Genomic DNA, 19,969 nt, shown 5'->3' on the forward strand with positions numbered 1-19,969 from the left:
CCCATTGAACACCTTTGGGATGAACTGGAAGGCCAATTGTGCCCCAGGACTCCTTGTCCAACATCAGTGCCCAACTGCCCTATTTTGGTTGAATGGGCAAATCCTCGCAGCCACACTCTAAAAATCTAGTTGTAAGCATTCCTAAAAGACTGGAGGCTGTTATAGCAACAAAGGTGGAACAACTTCATACTAATGCCTATGGATTTGGAACAGGTTGTTCAACATATTCAATTATGTTCACTTAATTTAAATAGAAGAAACACCCAGTCATACAACAGGGTTTTTTTTTTTTTAGGGGTGCTTTTTTGACAATACATTTTTACAGGTTGTACAAGTGACAACATTGCACTGCAATACACAAACAGTCGTGTAGTACAAGTACTGATTACATTGCAGAAGCTCTTCATCTTACACAGAAATGAGACAATCCTGTTTTTGCAGTTAGGTTGATGAATTCGAGTGCAGGATGCACAACAGAGAAAACAGCCAGTACCTTTTCATTCTTCAGCTACATCAGCATAGCCACTCCCACACCAGTGGCTTCAAGATAAATAATCTACACAGTACACATACACACAGAAACCAAGAGGGAGAGTATACAGCTGGTGCGTGGAACACCAGGACAGTTTCTTGTACAAGGGTCAGGATGAGGAAAACCAGCAATTTGCTGCTGCTTCTTCTGGCTGTAAGTATAAGTATTTCTGTACAAGACTGAATGTAGTGTAGTTTGTTTTGTACGAGCAAAAGGCTGTGATGAATTTAAGTGATAATAATAATGTCAGTTTTGATTGGTTATTTCTGTGCAATTTCCCCAACTTGAATAAAGGATTGTGGCATCTGGTGGAGGTTTAGGGTAACTGGACTTCACTCAAAGGATTCGACAAGACAACTGTTTCTGTTTCCTCTTTTTTTTCTTTTTATTAAAGTTCAAGGCACATCCATAAAGTTACAATGGCAGGTAGATGGTAGAAACAGTTAACAGGTCTTTAGCTCTTTAGTTCTCTCTTTAGCACGGGCGATTGCTCTAAGACAACGAGGGAGGCTCAGCCTCCTCTAAAAATGATGAACATCGTGTAGGATGAACTGCGCTAGGCTTATGTTATAGCCGACCTTATAACATTGCTATTTCAGATCCAGAATCATAGAAATATATGTGCTCAACCCAACTACAATGCGAAATCATTCCGTTATAACTTTCCCCAGTTCGCCTAATGTGTGCGTGAGTTTTTCCCCCTCGTGACAGCGCGATGCAGCCCAGCCTCAGTGGACTTCAATGGCATTTGGGAGCTCTGCGCTTTTCAATATCAAAATGCAAGACGGTTATTGGACAAATACTGTGAAAATGCCCGCCCCATGGACTCCCAGCCTCATAGTGGGAGGGACATGGCAAAGCTTTCCGCAAGGAGACTGGTGATTGGAGAAAGCAGCCAGATATTTTCTTTGATTGACAGCTCGTTTCAAATATAGACAGGCAGCGGTGAATCTCAGTTCAGTCCCATGTGGATTCGCAAGTGCTGTGGTGTATTGCAAGAGATCAGTTTACATTTCGATTTCATTCATTACATACGGTTTCTACCAGCTTTTTTAGTTTGTATACATTTTCATTGTAAATAAAGTTTAAATATAGTGTTGTCAAGTTTGCTATCTTAGTTCCAGAAATTTCGTTTATTTGAGTGACTGAACTTGAGGGGGCTAGTCAGCTAGCAAGAAAGCTGCGCACGGATGCCAAGCATTGCTGATTTAATTTTGGCGAAGCCATTTGCCAGTCTTCCTTTCGAGGAAAAAATTAAAATTAAAGCGCAGGGTAGACCAACGCCTCAAATTGACTTGGTGAAAAAGGTAGGGAATAATACTCGTTCCTTTCAGCTCTCCTGGTACGAGAAAGTGAATTGGCTAACAGCAAGTGACCCACATCAACAACAGTAAATAGGCTACTTTAGTAATATGTCATGGATGGACCAAAAATATAGAATCTATTTAAAATGTTTATGCTGAGTATATTATACTGGGGGCGGCACGGTGGTGTAGTGGTTAGCGCTGTCGCCTCAATGCAAGAAGGTCCTGGGTTCGAGCCCCGGGGCCAGCGAGGGCCTTTCTGTGTGAAGTTTGCATGTTCTCCCCGTGTCCGCGTGGGTTTCCCCCACAGTCCAAAGACATGCAGGTTAGGTTAACTGGTGACTCTAAATTGAGCGTAGGTGTGAATGTGAGTGTGAATGGTTGTCTGTGTCTATGTGTCAGCCCTGTGATGACCTGGCGACTTGTCCAGGGTGAACCCCGCCTTTCACCCGTAGTCAGCTGGGATAGGCTCCAGCTTGCCTGCGACCCTGTAGAAGGATAAAGCGGCTAGAGATAATGAGATGAGATTTTTAAACAAAAACACAGCCGAGAACATTTCACACTACAGACCTGGATTAAAAGTGAAGGGTTCTCAAAATTGTCAATAAAACATTTCAGTCAAAATAAGTAAAATATAGGGAAAGTATCATTGAATGAAATGTGTGGCCCCCAGCTCCATGTTTGGCTCCCCAAGGTCAGTGCTTGTGCCTATTCCAGAACACTCTGTTGTTACTGCTGAGGTTCCTGACAAAGAGCTGCTTTCAATAATGATCAATTTTTAAACAACATGCCACAATTTTAAAATAAAATGTTAAAATATACCCCCCAACACCATCATGTATATTGGACAGTAGGCTAATGGGCCAAAAGAACCTGTTATTTCACAGTTTGTGACCCTGCCAACAATCAGCCAGATCAGAGGCAAGAGTATGGGCAAAACTGATGTTTTTTCTTTTAAAATCTGGAAATATTGTAATGGACCAGCCTCCCCTGTTTGAAAGGCTACCAGCCGCCACTGCTCTTTAGCTTGTTAGCCTTTAGTTCTCTTTAGGTGAAAAACCTTCGAAAATATAAAAATAGAAAAAACACAACAACAATTATTAACAGTTAAAGTGCAAAAATGCCTTAAATACTTATACAAAATAGACATGAGAATAAATATTTTAAACTACAAACCAGATAACACTTAAATATGACTGTAGAAAAATAGGATTTAACTACTTAGTATACACATTAAAATTACAAGGAAATAAACTACCAGAAGAACCAATACAACTACACAAGCCATAGCAGTACGCTCAATTTGGCCATTCACAGCTGCTTTAAGTAGCCCACAAATCCACTACAACTACCAATACCATATAATGCAGATAAATATTGCAATGAAGGAATCTGTGCCCAGGTTTATACTTAACCACACAAACAATAAGAGGCCAAAAATGGAGTAGAAACACGACACTGCGTGTATTCAAATAGAAAGCCCAACGCCCAACACTGTTGCACGGCCACGCATTGTCGAAGCAAATACAAACACAGAGATGCAGCACAATAAACAATTTCAACATTAAGTAAAGAGCAATTCCAGCGTTATGGACGTGACACTTGAACTCAAAATGGCAACAAATGACCCAGTGCATGTTTTATTGTCTCCCAGTATTTAAACAGGTGTTGCATATTTTAAGGCTGTACCATACTGGAGAAGTGATAGAACAAGAACAATTCCCATAGTACATCTAGGGCATGCCAGAAAATGCCAATAAAAGATGCGTTATGGATGTGACAGAAAAAGTATCACTTTTCTTGGGTGACTGTACATTTTTATCAAACTCTGAAATCGTAAACCTAATGTCGAAATAGAGATATCCATTTGATAGAGGGGTCCAAGGGGAATATTAAAAAAATCTTTGTTTAAAATATTTTGTATTTCATGCAGAGTTTCGGAAGGAAAAGTCAGCGTTATGGATGTGACGCGTCTGAAATAGACATGGCATATGTTTAGAAAATCAGCAATTTAACCACCATAACCCTTTGAAAAACTCTCTAAATATCAGCTAAAACTATCAAGGTTCTTAAATAATATTTAGGATGGCTATTGTTTTGCTGTTTTGTGGATTTTAGCATACATTTCTGTGGCTTGTGGCAATAATATAGAATTGTACATGATCAAAGTTGATTTTAGCTTGGGTTTTACATTATAAGAAAGAAAGACTGACCGTGACATATGTTGGTTACAAATTGGTTCACTTATTCACATCTGTAAAATACAGGCCTAGGTGATATCTCTGGGAGTGGTTTTGATGTATTACATGTTGCTTTATTTTTGCATGGTGAGGTTGACATTTACATGGAATTGCCCTAAAGCAGAACAAAATACAAATGCTTACTGGCTGCCTCTCCAGTTTCCCAAATGCCACATTTGCAGTGTTAGCTCGAGTAGGTCAGAAGCACAACAGTTTTAAAGTAACTCTTACCAGTCTCCCACCACCCCACAACTAATCAGCTGATTAACACACCTGTGAACCTTCAGTTTGCAGCTCACACTCAGCTGCAACGAGCCCAGGTGCAATTGATAATCAGCTGACTGGCAATGCTCGTTCCAGCCAATCAGCTGAGTTGCAGTGATCTCACTTTCAAACACACACTTTTTCCAGTTTTCTAAACACATTTTTCCCCTGTGTTTCCCAAATGTAAACAAACACCATTAAAAACCAGGGCCCTGTACTACAAAGCGGGTTTTCTGGCTTACCAGGGTAACTTCGAGAGTAACTTGATCACGTGCAGCGTAACTTCCCGATTAACCCATACTACGAAAGTTGGCTATGTTCAAACCGAGGTCTGCTGCCATGGCAACTTACGCTGCATCTCAAACCTGCTCGTCTCAGGTTATGTTCTTGGTTAACCCGAGGTTTCCGATTAACCACACCCTTTTTAAACACCACCTCTCCACCGACATTTCCTCTAGAGACAATGCCAGCGTACCTGGATGACCCGTGCGATATCGGAGCGCAGATTAGAGATCGGATTTATGGCTCTTTGATGGGATCCGCATCTTTGTGATCCGTTCTTTGAAAAGAGCCGTTCAAAAGACTGGCTCATTTGGCTCTTTTTAAATATTTATTCAGTTTTAAGAAGACAGTGTCTAAAGAAGCCAGATCCCTCTGCTTAGACAGTGACATCAATATTTCTGGACATACCTTTTATATAAAGCAACCTAGACTTACATTATTGTAACCCCTAAACGCTCATAAATAACCATTAAAAAACAATGAGGGCTTCAATGAATGTCCATGCAGAACGGCTTTTCTGTAAAAAAAAAAAAAAAAGAACCCACTCAAGAACATAGTTATCAAGAACGCAAGAATATTTTATACAAAAACTTGTTTTACAAAAATATTTAAGTCTGAGATACAAAATAGATACAACTACAATAAATATAACACAAGAACTAGTTATCACAAGAACATTTTAATAGAAAAAAAAACTTTCTATATTAAAAATATTGAAATAAATAGATACAGCTAAACAGTCAGATAAATAGATAAAGTTATAACAAGAACACAAGATTATTTTAATAGGAAAAAACTATTAATGCAAAAAATATATTAGAAAAATAGAAACAACTAGACAAACAGATAAATAAATAAAATACACAAAAATAGAACAAACAAAATGACGATAGAATAAATTAAATGAACGTCCGTGCAAAGTAGTTTTCCCACAATATTATCATTAATATCACACAATAACATTATAAACTATATACAAAACAATTTGAACTATTAGGCAAACAGATAAAACTTGAATAAATAAAAGGCAAATGAATGCTTGCTTGCACGCGCACACACACACATACACACACACACACACACACACATACACACACACACACACACACACCATTATGAATGATGTTTTTATATTTCATTTTCACCTGTTGCCAGGTGCGTTTGGCGCTGCTGTTGCCTCTGAAATGTTCACAGGACCGACACCAACTTAGTCAAAGGGACTGAACAGTCAGTCATCCTAATTCATGTGACTCTGTGCACAGATCAGCTTAAGTAGCGACTCCATGAATTTACCATACCACATTTTATTCAGGATTTTTCGGACATTAAACAAGCTATATATGACTGGGGCCACGTCGAAGGACCATTTTCTGTGACTTGTGATTGATCATGAAGCTTCTCTCATCCTATACTTCTGTTCTGGAACATGTAGAAGGGAGAATGTACTCGCGCATTTACCCGATCGGCAATTCGTTGCCAACATGCTTGCCGCTCCTTATTGGCAGCCGCTGTGTTAGATTTTGCTCTTAATGTTGTTTTGAACTCCTCGTAGCTTTGCATTATGACAGCGCATTCTTCCTCCGTGCAGTGCGGCGACCGTGCCATTGTGAACAGTGGGGATTTGCGCTGATAACCTCCCCTTTAACGTGAACGCGCATTAACCCTGATTAGGTTAAACCAGGTTCAACAAATCAACTTCATAACTGGCGTCGTAGTACCGTTTAACCCCAAACAAGATAACCGGGTTTTGTCAACCCCGGTTTAGCGGGGGAACCCTGGGTTACTTCTGGGTAGGTTGAACTCCATTCGTAGTACAGGGCCCAGTTTGACTTTACAATAATAATAATAATAATAATAATAATAATGTTACATTTATATAGCGCCTTTCAAAAAACCCCAAGGACGCTTTACAATTATAGAAAAGGAAAGAAAAAAAAATTAAAAATAATTAAAAATAAAAAGTCCACCAAGTAGGGGTCAGGATGTAATTCCTGTGGTGTAGCAGCCACAGTCCCACCAAAAGGCGCACGAAAACAAGTCCCACATCTCCAGCACCGCCGCCGTGACGCCGTCAGACACATCACTCGAACACCACGCCGTGGATCCACAAAGCGAGCAGAGAAGCTCCGCCATGCAGAGCGCTGGTGGTGTGTCCCAAACCGCCTGCACAGCCGCCGCGACACCACCGAGCAACATCGCTCGGAACATCACGCCGAGCGTTAAAGTGCTGATGACACGAACATGACTCTATGCAATTTCTTAAATAAACTATACAACATGGCAAACATGTTAGATTTCTGTTATAATTACGTGAAAAGAAGCTGTTGTGACGCGAATATCCAACTTTTAATTGCACAGCGCGAGAAAACTGGGTCCGTGGCTCGCGGCCATGCTGTGACGTCACCGGGAGAACACGCTGCGGTTCACTGGCTGTTCTACTCTGGTTCTACTCAATGGAAATGGCGCATGAAAACGCCGGTGAACTCTCTAGTGCTAGCTCTTCCTCTTCTGGGAGTCTAGAATTGTGTTGATCTCTTCTGAATAGAATCTATGATAGCCTACCCTCTTTACCCTTTGCGTCTCGTTGCTAGGCGGCAGTTACATGAAAGCCGCAAGCTTTCACAAGCAAATACATGACTGATATCACGCCGACTTTATGATTACATTTATGATTATCATGTAGAATCTATAGCTCTACGTACCTTTATCTTATGTCGTTTCACAACACATGTTCTGACAGGAGGACTGTCTTTGGATCCGGCATAGCTACTAGTAGACCCCCTCCGGAATACTGGCAGTGTTGCCAGATTGGGAGGTTCCCCTCCCAGTTGGGTGGTTTGAAGTGCATTTTGGTGGGTTTTGAACATATTTAGGGCTGGAAAACTTCAGCAGTATCTGGCAACAGATACTGCTGACGTTTTCCAGCCCAAAATATGTTCAAAACCCACCAAAATGCACTTGAAATCGCCCAACTGGGTGGGAAAAATCCCAATCTGGCAACACTGTGTAGGCACTGCTGATGGTAGTAACACGTTTGTGCTGAACTGAACACCCAAGAGATTCCTTTAAGCTGGGAAGGGTGTCAAAACAATCCAAATCGAAGTGTTCAGAGCACAGGACGGATGTTGGTGAGGGCTCCCACTTGTCACGAGTGCGCCTGACTTGCTTCACCCACTTCGCATGCAGCTCGGGATCTCTGGGAAACTTGAATAAACTTACCCCATCCTTGTGGGTTTTGGAGCAAAAGCCGGCAACACAACGAGAAGGCATAATAACTATAATAATGTATAATAATGTCTAATAAAAATACTAATAATGATAAACTGAACACCTGTCGCATCAACAACAAACTGGTAAGTTAGGAGGAAGGTTCTTTCGCTGACGTCATATAGCTCCTCCTCCTCTTTTGTCTCCTGGGTGCTGCAGCCCTGTCAAATTTGCCCAAATAGCCGCGTTTATCATAACTTGTAAAATAGGCACCTTCATGAATTAATATATGGATCATCGGGAATGACTTTTTATGTTATAATACATCGCCAAAGATGTCAAAAACATGTCACCAGCACTTTAAAGCACAGAGCGCTGGACAACCACAATGTAAAATGAGCAACGAGCTCACTGCAGTCCACAGCAGAAAACACTCAAACATCAAACTACACAAACACACAGGAAAAAAAAAATAGAAAAATAAATAAAATAAAATAAAAAAAGCTCTGGTGAGAAGCGGCAGCCAGAACGCGCAAGACGTACTCTCAACCGGAAACGAAAAAATATATGTTTTATATATTAAATATTATGTTTCACTGCATTCACAATGTGCACACATGCAAAAAGCCCACACTTAAAGAGTAGAAAGGGTGTGATGGAACAATGCTTATTCCTGGTTCCTTTTCAATACACTGATTGACTTCAGTGTTTTGTCTCTAAAACGTCTTTGCTTTGACAGGTTTTCTGGTCTCATGAGGTCCTAGTTTGCTCCAAAACAGTATGAAGTTCTGCACACACTGTTAACTAGGAAATTTATACTTAATGTAGTCTGAGTTAAAATATCCATTATCCTTAACTGCTTATCCTGTTCAGGGTTGCAGGCAAGCTGGAACTTATCCCAGCTGACTATGGGCAAGAGGTAGAGTACACCCTGGACAAATTGCCAGGTCATCACAGGGCTGACACATAGGCTACGTTTACATTACGTCGAATCAGCGGATCATCAGATTAACGTTCTTAAAACGATTCGCGTTTACACTAAAACCGTTAGCCGTGCACACAGCAACGCCAATATGCGGATACGCTAATCACATGACTTTAGACGGCGCGTAACATGATCCCAGTGCATTTAGAGCATGCGCAAGGCTCACCACTTGCAAGTAGAAGGATGGCAAGCCGCAAGCCGCGCAAGGCTCACCACTTGCAAGTAGAAGGATGGCAAGCCTAATACACGGATACGCTCGGCTCCACAGGCATCCTGCGCTCCAAATCACTCCGCCCTGAACAGCGAGTGCCCTCTGGAGGGTGCGCACTCTGGCCCTGCGCAGCTCACACAGCGCGCGAGTGAAGTGAACAAGCCATGATTCGGGACTGAGCCGCTGTGTGTGTGATCCCAGTGCATATCACTTACCACTTGCAAGTGGAAGGATGGCAAGCCTAAAGACAATCATAACTACACAATGGGCAGTATTTGCATCAGTATTTGCAGTATTTTCATACTTTTGTACTCTTTAATGAAAGGTGATACAAGGCGGAAGTCCGCGCCATTTTTCAGCAGTCGCGTCACATGACCAACGCCAGCGAATCAGGAAGGTGGATCTCACAGTGACGTTGTCCAATGAGACGCCAGCTAGAGCTCAGCACAGCGTATTCGCGTATTCTGAATGTTTACACAGCACCGGAGCTGACACGATCTGGATTGAATACGTGGATGCTGGCGGATTCCCATTTCCTGGCATTTCCAGGGGGTCTAATGTAAACGGACAGTGCATCCGCGAAGAAAACGAGACAGATACGGTCTAATGTAAACGTAGCCATAGAGACAAACAACCATTCACACCTTTGGTTAATTTAGAGCCACCAATCAGACTAACCTGCAGGCCGTTGGGGAAAACTGGAGCACCTGGAGGAAACCCACACAGACACAAGGAGAATATGTGAACTGAACACAGAAAGGCCCCCCACTGGGCTCGAACCCAGAACCTTCTTGCTGTGAGGCAACAATGCTAACCATGGCACCAAAAATTCAGTAAAAATAGCGTATTAACTTCATAGCATAATCACAGCACAAATCCACTTTCCTGTGTCTATGGCAATGACCCTGTATATAAAATAGCATCGTTTACTTTAATGGCATTTTAGAGGAATTACTAGTGAAGTGAAAAAATCTGACCTGTCAAAACTTGGGGATTTGTTCTGTGCTTTTATAAATGAATCATTGTAGCGCGGACAATGCGTGGGTGGAGCACAGAGGACGGCAGGACAACGTTTGGAGGTAGTAACAGCGTATTTTATTAATAAACTTTTCAGTCTAAAAAAGAACTCGCAGTACACAGACACACTCTCAGCCTCCACTCCCGGGTCGCGCTCCCTCTGCTCTCTCTCAGCCTCTTAAAATAGGGAGCGGTTTACTGGGAAAACACACACAAAACACAGGTTAATTACCGTCAGGTGTAGCGAATCTGCCACTCACCTTCCCCGGCTCCACCCTCCTGTCACAGACCGATGCTTGACCACGCCCCCGCTGCCACATACCCCCACCGCCCGACTCAGGCCGGGCGCCCGTCCGGCCCGCAGCCGACTCCCCCCCCCCTTGACGGGAGAGGAAGTCCGCCACGACCATCTGCGCCCCCGGCCTGTGGACCACCTTGAAGTTGAAGGGTTGGAGTGCCAGATACCAACGGGTGATCCGCGCGTTGGCATCCTTCATGCGGTGGAGCCACTGGAGGGGCACGTGGTCCGAACAGAGGGTGAAAGAGCGCCCCAGCAGGTAGTAACGGAGGGCGAGGACCGCCCACTTGATCGCCAGGCACTCCTTCTCAATGGTGCTGTAGCGCCCCTCACGCACTGACAGCTTGCGGCTGATGTATAGGACTGGGCGGTCCTCCCCCTCCACCTGCTGGGACAAAACGGCCCCCAGCCCTCTGTCCGACGCATCCGTCTGCAACAAAAAAGGGAGAGAGAAGTCAGGGGAGTGTAAGAGTGGCCCCCCACACAGTGCAGCCTTTACCTCAGAGAAAGCCCGCTGGCACTGCTCCGTCCACTGGACCGGATCTGGTGCCCCCTTTTTAGTGAGGTCAGTCAGCGGGCTGGTGACGTCCGAATAATTAGGTATAAACCTACGATAGTAGCCAGCCAGCCCCAGGAACTGTCTCACCCCCTTTTTGGTCTTGGGCCTCGGGCAGGCCGCAATCGCTGCAGTCTTATTAATTTGGGGACGCACCTGCCCGTTGCCCAAGTGGAAGCCCAGATACCGTACTTCCACCCGCCCAATCGCCCACTTCTTCGGGTTGGCAGTGAGTCCCGCCCGCCTCAGCGACCTAAGGACGGCCCTCAGGTGTTGCAGGTGCCGCTGCCAGTCATTGCTATAAATGATGATGTCGTCTAGGTACGCGGCCGCATAGGTGGCGTGCGGCCGGAGGACCCGGTCCATCAGCCGCTGAAACGTAGCGGGCGCCCCAAACAGCCCAAACGGAAGTGTGACGAACTGGTGTAAGCCGAACGGTGTGGAAAAGGCCGTTTTCTCTCGGGATAATGGAGTCAAGGGGATCTGCCAATATCCCTTCGTCAAATCCAGTGTCGAGTAAAAGCGAGCCGTGCCTAGTCGATCGAGCAGCTCATCAATACGAGGCATTGGGTATGCGTCGAATTTAGACACCGCGTTGACTTTTCTATATGCACTACCACCCCCAGGGGCGTTTCAATGTGGTGTTCTTTGAGGTGGCTACGACCAGGAAGGGGCGAGAACATGTTGGAAAATTCCTTTTGCAACTTATCTACCTCCGTGAGTTGGGCCAGTGAGAGGTGGTCTCCACAAGGGACCGGAGTGGTCTGAGATGTTATCTTTTTCACTTCCGGCCCCAGCTCCGCCTTCTCTGGGACTACCGATGCCAACGCCATGGGGACCCCCTCATTCCAGCATTTTAAAAGGTTGAGGTAGTAGATTTGCAGTGCCCCACCCTTATCCGTTCACCTCACCTCATATTTGACGTCCCCAACTCGCCATGTGACCTCGAAAGGCCCTTGACACTTGGCGACTAATTTAGAACTCAATGTGGGCAATAATACGAGCACTTTGTCTCCTGGCGTGAACTCTCTAAGGTGCATTCCACTGTCATACAGCCGGCTTTGACATTCCTGTGCTTGCCACAAATTCTCCTGGGTTAGGTGCATGAGGGTGTGGAGTTTTGCATGCAGGTCAAGAACATACTGGATTTCGTTTTTACTAGGTGAAGGTCCCTCCTCCCAGTTTTCCCATAGCATGTCCAGAATGCCATGCAGCTTACGCCCATATAATAATTCAAAGGGAAAAAACCCCGTGGAGGCTTGCGGGACCTCTTGTACTGCGAATAACAGGGGCTCGAGCCACTTATCCCAATTACGTGCATCTTCACCTACGAATTTCCAGATTATGTTCTTGAGTGTTTGGTTAAATCGCTCCACTAAACCATCAGTTTGTGGGTGATAGACACTGGTGCGGATAGATTTAATTCCCAGTAACCCATACAGTTTGTGCAGTGTGCATGACATAAATGAGGTGCCTTGGTCTGTCAGGATTTCTTTCGGAATCCCGACCTGGGAGATAAAGCGGAAGAGCTTCCGCAATACGGTGTGCTGGGATATTGCGGAGAGACACTGCTTCCGGATATCGCATTGCATACTCCACTAGAACTAAAATAAAGCGATATCCCCATGCTGACCGATCTAATGGCCCGACGAGATCCAACCCAATTCGCTCAAATGGAGTCTCGATTAGAGGAAGAGGGTGCAATGGCGCTTTTGGAGTGGCCATGGGATTTACTAATTGGCATTCACAGCATGCCGCACACCACCGATGGACATCCCCGTGAATCCCTAGCCAATAGAACCGGGCCATTATTCGGGCTAGTGTTTTATCTTCCCTAAGTGTCCAGCCATGGGATTAAAGTGAGCTGTATGGAATACGAGTTCCCTACAGCTCTTTGGGATGAACAACTGGGCTTTCCATTCATGAGTTTGAGTGTCCTGCATCACTCGGTACAATCTATCTTTAATAAAAGAAAAATAGGGGAAAGTCAGTGCCACGCTTGGCTGAAGAGTTTGACCATTGATTACTCTCACTTGGTCAAATGCATGCTGCAGGGTCTCGTCTCATGACTGCTCTGATGGGAAATTCCCAAGGGAATCCCAGAGAGAGGGAGGAGGAGCGGACTGCTCCTCACTCTGACATGGTGTTGACATACACAGCTCTGACAGCTTCTCCAGTCAATGCCACACAGGGATCTTTCCGTGACCTACTAGTGCAGGACCCACTTTGTGTTAAATATTACATCAGTTTTGTAAACCCTGGCCAATCAGTACCCAAAAATCAATGAGTGAGTGAGATGAGGATTAATCGCCACCTTTACTCTATGCATTTGGCCCCAGAATAGAATACGGATGGACACTAAGGGATACTTGTGAACATCCCCATGCACACACAATACTTTCACCACTTGTGCTCTCCCCAATGCCTCACCTTGTTGGTGAATTGAGGTCTGATTACAACCGGAATCCACCAAAGTGTGATATGTATCCCCTTGAATACTTACCGGTATGTGATATGTTCCAGCCCAATCGTGGGCAGTTTCTGGCACATTGGGGGATCCGGATTACAGCTCCCTCCCTTGCAGGGCTCTGACTCTGGAGATGCTCCAATTCCCCGCCGTGCCAGCACACCAGCCCAGGCTTTCCCTCTGCACTGGTGTTATGGGTGTCATTCACCTGAGTGGGAGACAACACAGACATGGAAGAGGGAGATGGGAGGACACCACGGGTGTGATGGGCTGGCTGGGGAGGAGCCAGACACCGCCTCCATGGCAGGGGAACAGGATGGGGAGGGGAATGAGAAACCGGGGGAAAGAGAGAGAGAGAGAGAGAGAGAAGTGAAGGGAGACGCCTCATCTGCCTGACGTTGGAGCTGCATCCAGATGGTCCTCTGCCAGCTTGATGGCTCATTCCAGCGACGCTGGGCAATGACACTGGACCCATTCCACCATTCCTTCCGGAAGTAGAGAGATAAACTGTTCCAGTGCCACCAGATCGATGATCTCATTGGCATCGCGGTCTTCTGCCCTCAGCCACCACCGGCAGGCATCCCAGAGTTGCTGGCCGAATGCAAACGGCCAGCCGACCTCCTCCAATGCCAGCATCCGGAAGTGCTGGCGATGTTGCTCCGGGGAGCGGCCAAGCCACTGCAGGATGGTTTTCCTCAGGTCAGCATACACCAGTCGGCTGTCAGCAGGGAGCTGCTATGCTGTGAGCTGGGCCTTGCCAGTCAGGAGCGGGAAGAGGGGCCCCACGCTCTGCTCCAGCAGCCACCCCCACGCCTTGGCTGCTTGCTCAAAGAGGGTGAGGAATGCTTCTGGATTGTCCTGTGGTCCCATCTTCATGAGGGTGCAGGCAGCAGTGGCCGACGCCCCTGCTAACGCAAGCAGGTGCCGGAACACCTGGCAATCTGCCTGCTGGGCCAGCATCAAGGCTTCAAAGCATTGCTCCTGTTCCTTTCAGAGGGTGATCAGCGCTTGATGCTGGTTCTGCTGGGGGGGGGGGGTAGCGAGGGCAAGGATGAGCTCTTTGAATGGGGAGGACTCCATGGGGTGGTTCCCTTCTGTGCTCCCGGGTTTTGGCACCACTGTAACAGTTCCTGATGAGGGTGGAGCACAGAAGCACAGCAGGTGAGAGTTGATGTTTACACAAACACTTTATTTTACCTTTTCAGCTTGCTTTCACTCACTCTTTCACTCACCCACTCACACGTGTTGTGGTCAGGGAGAGAGCCCCTTTTCTCTGCTCTCTCTCCTTTTATGCTCCCTCCCTGTAACAAACACACACACATTAATCAACAGCAGGTGGAATGACTTAGCCACTTACCTCCCCCGATCCCGTCCTCCATTCACAAACTGCTGCTTGGCCACGCCCCTGCTGCTACAAAAGGTTTGGGCCTGTTTTGCTGCATCTGAGCCAGGACAGCTTGCCATCATTAATGGAACAATGAATTCTGAATTATACCAATGAATTCTAAAGGAAAATGTCAGGACATCTGTCAGTGAACTGAATCTCAAGAGAAGGTGGGTCATGCAGCAAGTCATTCTACCTAAGAATGGTTAAAGAAGAATAAAGTTAATGTTTTGGAATGGCCAAGTCAAAGTCCTGACCTTAATCTAATTGAAATGTTGTGGAAGGACCTGAAGCGAGCAGTTCATGTGAGGAAACCCACCAACATCCCAGAGTTGAAGCTGTTCTGTACGGAGGAACGGGCTAAAATTCCTCCAAGCCAGTGTGGAGGACTGATCAACAGTTACCAGAAACATTTAGTTGCAGTTATTGCATCACAAAGGGGTCACACCAGATACTGAAAGCAAAGGTTCACATACTTTTGCCACTCACAGATATGTAATATTGGATCATTTTCCTCAATAAATAAATGACCAAGTAAAATATTTTTGTCTCATTTGTTTAACTGGGTTCTCTTTATCTACTTTTAGAACTTGTGTGGAAATCTGATGATGTTTTAGGTCATATTTATGCAGAAATATAGAAAATTCTAAAGGGTTCACAAAGTTTCAAGCACCACTGTATATAGCGCCTTTCACCAACCAAAGGATGCTTTACACCATAGTATCATGACAGAAAAAGAAGCAAATCAACCAAAAGAAAAACATGACAGATCGGAGACACAGAAAACAAAAGGACAATTTACATGAGCATAAAAATAACAGATACGCACAAAGCATTGAAAAAGATCGAATAGTCAGTGATCAGGAAAGGCCATATCAGGAGGAGGCCTAGCAGAGAGAGAGAAGAGACAAGATTCAAGATGATTTTTGACTTTGGGAAAAGATGTACAATCCCAAGGGATAGAATTCCACAGCTTGGGGGCTGCAACCCTAAATGCTGTAGAACCTATGGTGGACAGTTTAAATTTGGAGATGGACAACAGACCAGAAGAGAAGATCTGAGACTGCAAATGGGATAGTCAGGTTGAAATAATTCCATTAGATATTGAGGAACATGTTCATGGAGTGCTTTAAATGTGAACAAAATTTTATATTGAATGTGATCTAGAACAGGGAGCCAGTGGAGATTCTGGAGGATAGGGATGATGTGTGCCAAGTGTTTCATATGGATGAGGACTCTGGCTACAGAGTTTTGAATATATTGAAGCCAAGCAATGGACTTAGCTGGAAGACCAATGAACAAAGCATGATAACGTAATCGACGATGAGCCCATAACAACATATGAGTGATTCATAGGCCTTTTTTTGCCAGATCTTTGACTTTCATCCCAAAGGTGTAGAGGTTGGTGAACAGTTACTCACCATCAAAAAGGGAAATAGATGAGTGGCTGAGTTTGCCTTAGAGTTCTGTACACTTTCAGCAGGAAGTGGGTGGAATGAACCGGGCCTCAAAGCATTTTTCGATCAAGGACTCAATCCTCGTCCTCATGGAGCAAGCATGCAGGGATGAGCAAGCCACAATGGATTGACTCATCAACTTTTCCATCTGCCTCCATAACCTTCTCTGAAGTTGCCCATCATTTCAGAGTCAAAGTCTACTTTATTGTCAATACTGCAATATGTACAGGACATACAGAAGATTGAAATTGTGTTACTCTCAAACCCATAATGCAGCAATAACATTAAATATTAAATAAACACCAAGTGTAAAATATAGGACTAATACACACTAATCAAAAAGATTATTATGATAAATATAAAAGTCCCTGATATTGACATCAGAACAATGAAGTGACATGGGCACCTCACAGATTAAAGTCTGTGGGTATGGCTAGTGCAGTTATAAACAGTAGTGCAAATTGAATGAGCTTATAGACTGCCTAAAGTGATGTGTGCGTAACCAGTCCTTGATGATGGCAAAGTCCAGTATTGATGGGGGGTGTCAGGATCCTGAGTTTGTGTACTGATGGGGAGGGATGCAGGATCCAAAGTTTTTGTGTGCAGGGGGCAAAGACCCCACACCTGAAATCTCTGTCACTGAGGTTATGTCCATGGATGTCCCTCACTCTGAATGTGAGCACAGATGGAAGGAGGGACTGTGCTTTTACTGTGGGGAGGCCACACATCTACACATCACCCTGGAAGATCCAGAATACTGGCAGGATCGGCGAGAGCTCAGAATACCACAACTACTCTCTCTCTGCAATTCCCTCTAAACCTTTTATGGCTGAGTTCCCTGCCCAAACTGATAAGTGCATCATCACTTTTTCTTTGGCTAATCAGACACAAGGTACACCACTACTCTTGCCAGAGCAATTGGGGATTAGGTGCTTTGTTCAAGGGCATTTCAGCCAGTCCTGCTGGTTCAGGGAATCAAACCAGCAACCTTTTGTTCCCAAAGCTGTTTCTCTAACCATTAGGCCATGGCTTCCCCCTAAACCTCCTCCTCACAAGTCATTTAAGGCTGATGTACTGATAAAGCTCTCAGGGTCAGTCCATGTTCTGTCTGCCCTGATAGAGTCAGGAGCTGTGGGAAACTTCATGGACAGTGAGATCACTGAGAGACTGCAGGTGCCAGTGCAGGAGTTCAAACAATGACTGAGCATCAGGGCCATTGATGGTGGGCTCATCTGAAAAGGGCTCATAACTGCATATACTCAACCCCTTACTCCTACAAGTCAATGCCTTGCATCAGGAGAACATCTCCTTCCTCCTCACGAAAACACAGAACCAAGCCATCATCCTGGGGTTCCCCTGGTTATAACAAAATGGTCCTCAGATCTCCTGGCAGGACAGGAAGATTCCGCAATGGCCAATATCCTGCTTGCTACACTGCCTCTTTCTTCTAAAGCTCCACTACCATGGAGAACCCTGAAGTCACCACCAAAACTCAGATCTGAGATTGCTACTAGGTACTTGAGGAGGTCTTCAGCAAGGGCAAGGCCAGTGGGCTCCCTCCTCATCATCCATACGATTGTGTGATTGAGCTTCTTCCTGACACCATCCCTCCTCTCTGCTAAATCTACCCTCTAGCGATTTCTGAGCAAAAGACCATGGAGGATTTTGTGGAGGAGGCTCTTCAGCAAGGATGCATTCATTCCTCCACATTGCCTGCTTCTGCAGGATTCTTTGTGAAAGAGAAAAGAGAGGGTCTGAGACCATGCGTCGTTCACCGCAACCTAAACCAGATTATGGTGAAATATCATTATCCCCTGCCTCTAGCTCCTTCAGCTCTGGAACAACTCCACTCAGCCAAGGTATTCACCCAGCTAGACCTGCATAGTGCCAACAACCTAGTATGTATACATGAGGGTAATGAGTGGAAGATGGCATTTAGCACCACCTCTGTTCACTATGAGTACTGTCCCATTCCGGATGGGCTATCTTGCACACCAACTGTGTTCCAATGCCTCACTGATGATGTTCTGAGGGTTATACTCAACAAATTCATCATAGCTTACATTGACAACATCCTCATATACTCCCTGGACCTAGAAAATCACAAGACCCATGTTAAGGAGGTCCTGGCCAAACTGTTAAGAAACAACATATTTGCAAAAGTAGAAAAAAAAATGTGATTTATATGTCTCCCAAATATAGTTACTGGGCTACATTAGTGCCCAGGGAGTTACCATGGACAAAGACAAAGCCTCGGCCATCACATCTTGGCCCATTCCTACCACAGTCAAGGAGCTACAGTACAATGCTTTCTGGGTTTCACAAACTTCTATAGGACGTTAGCCTGGCAAGCCAGACTAAATGTGAATATTTAGTCTGGCCTCGCTCGTAGACATTTCCAAAGGGTGGGGGAGGAACAACCCGCTGTCTTTCAAACTGTCTCTGTGCGTATAGGCCAACGCTCTGACCAATCAGCGCAACAGTGACTGTGACGTAGTCAGAGCAACAAAAAGCAGTGGGGGAGGCCTTGAAATAAATAATTTTTCAAAATGTCTATTAATTAATAAACAGGTTCTAGATATTAAGAAGTTTGGAGTCTGTACCACATACTTAACATACACTCATTTTTTTTCAAGTGTTTTTCAAGGGTTTGCTTAAACTGTTTTTGAGAGTTTTTATTTAGTGGTGTTTGGTGAAATAATTTCCCTTAAATTTAAAATAACGGGAAAATAAGAAACAATCAAAAAGTAATGTTTCAAAGCTGTTTATTAATTCTTCGTACTGCACAAACTTGCCCCATCCTTTTGGCTACGAGCGGAGCCAGCTGGTAGATCAGACTTTTGCCATAGCCGGTCGGCAAAACAGCGAAAACGTCCTTCTTGAAAAGGAATGAGCGGAGAGCCTCTTCCTGCTCATGTTTCAACCAAAACTCCAAGTCTAATTCTTCTAAAACTGATTCCAAAGCGGAGTCAAACGCGCGCTGTTCACTAGCCATAGCCATCTTTCCTGTTGTGCTTTCTCCAGCGTCGCGCAGCCTTGTCGTCACTCCTGCAAAAGCCTGCCCAAAGAATCCAAACAAAAACCTTGCGTTGTGATTGGCGGGCACGATTTGATGCCCAGAGTGTTTTGTTTATATGGTGCGAGGCTAGACCCACTCGTAGGCAAAAATATTTTTGGCCGCTAGGTGGGTGGGTCTAGTTTACTAGGCTAACAGGACATTTAAAAGAGGGTTCAGCTCCAGTGCCAACCCACTGCAGTGTTCCAGCTAGCTTTCCAAGAAGGCAGGGTGCCACTGATGATCACGGGCAAGTTTTCATACACCTAGGGCAATTTTGCACACATACAGTAACTATAAACAAAGAATCTATCATGCAAAATTAGCGATAGTGGGCAACAATGCAAGGTAGACTACTTTTGTAAAATAAAGTAAGCAAATCTGAAACTTTCATTCACCAGTTTAATACAATGCTTCATAATAGTATTATAAATACTACATACAGTGTCTTGCAAAAGTATTCACCCCCTTGGTGTTTGTCCTGTTTTGTTGCATTACAAGCTGGAATTAAAATGGATTTTGGGGGCTTAGCACCATTTGATTTACACAACATGTCTACCACTTTAAAGGTGAAAATTGTTGTTTTATTGTGACACTATATATATATATATATATATAAACAGAAATCTAGAGTGTGCATAGGTATTCACCCCCTTTCATATGAAACCCCTAAATAAGAGCTGTTCCAAACAATTCACTTCATAAGTCAC

The 19,969-nt window shown here is 44.7% G+C and overlaps 1 protein-coding gene across 6 annotated transcripts in view; it reads left to right on the forward strand.

The window, feature by feature from the left end:
• Positions 1–548: 548 nt before the first annotated feature.
• The window catches only part of LOC132897201 (cadherin-like protein 26), a 186,686-nt gene continuing 167,265 nt past the window's right edge, over positions 549–19,969 (forward strand). For 2 of the 6 annotated variants that reach the window (XM_060938643.1, XM_060938644.1), the window contains exon 1: positions 549–685. In XM_060938643.1, the coding sequence (XP_060794626.1) occupies positions 647–685 (39 nt within the window). In that variant the 5' untranslated portion in view covers positions 549–646. The remainder of the gene's footprint in view (positions 686–19,969) is intronic. The other 4 variants (XM_060938642.1, XM_060938640.1, XM_060938639.1 and 1 more) reach the window with 4 other exon arrangements.

The sequence above is a fragment of the Neoarius graeffei genome, chromosome 13 (genome assembly GCF_027579695.1).
Source record: "Neoarius graeffei isolate fNeoGra1 chromosome 13, fNeoGra1.pri, whole genome shotgun sequence".
Classification (NCBI taxonomy): domain Eukaryota; kingdom Metazoa; phylum Chordata; class Actinopteri; order Siluriformes; family Ariidae; genus Neoarius; species Neoarius graeffei.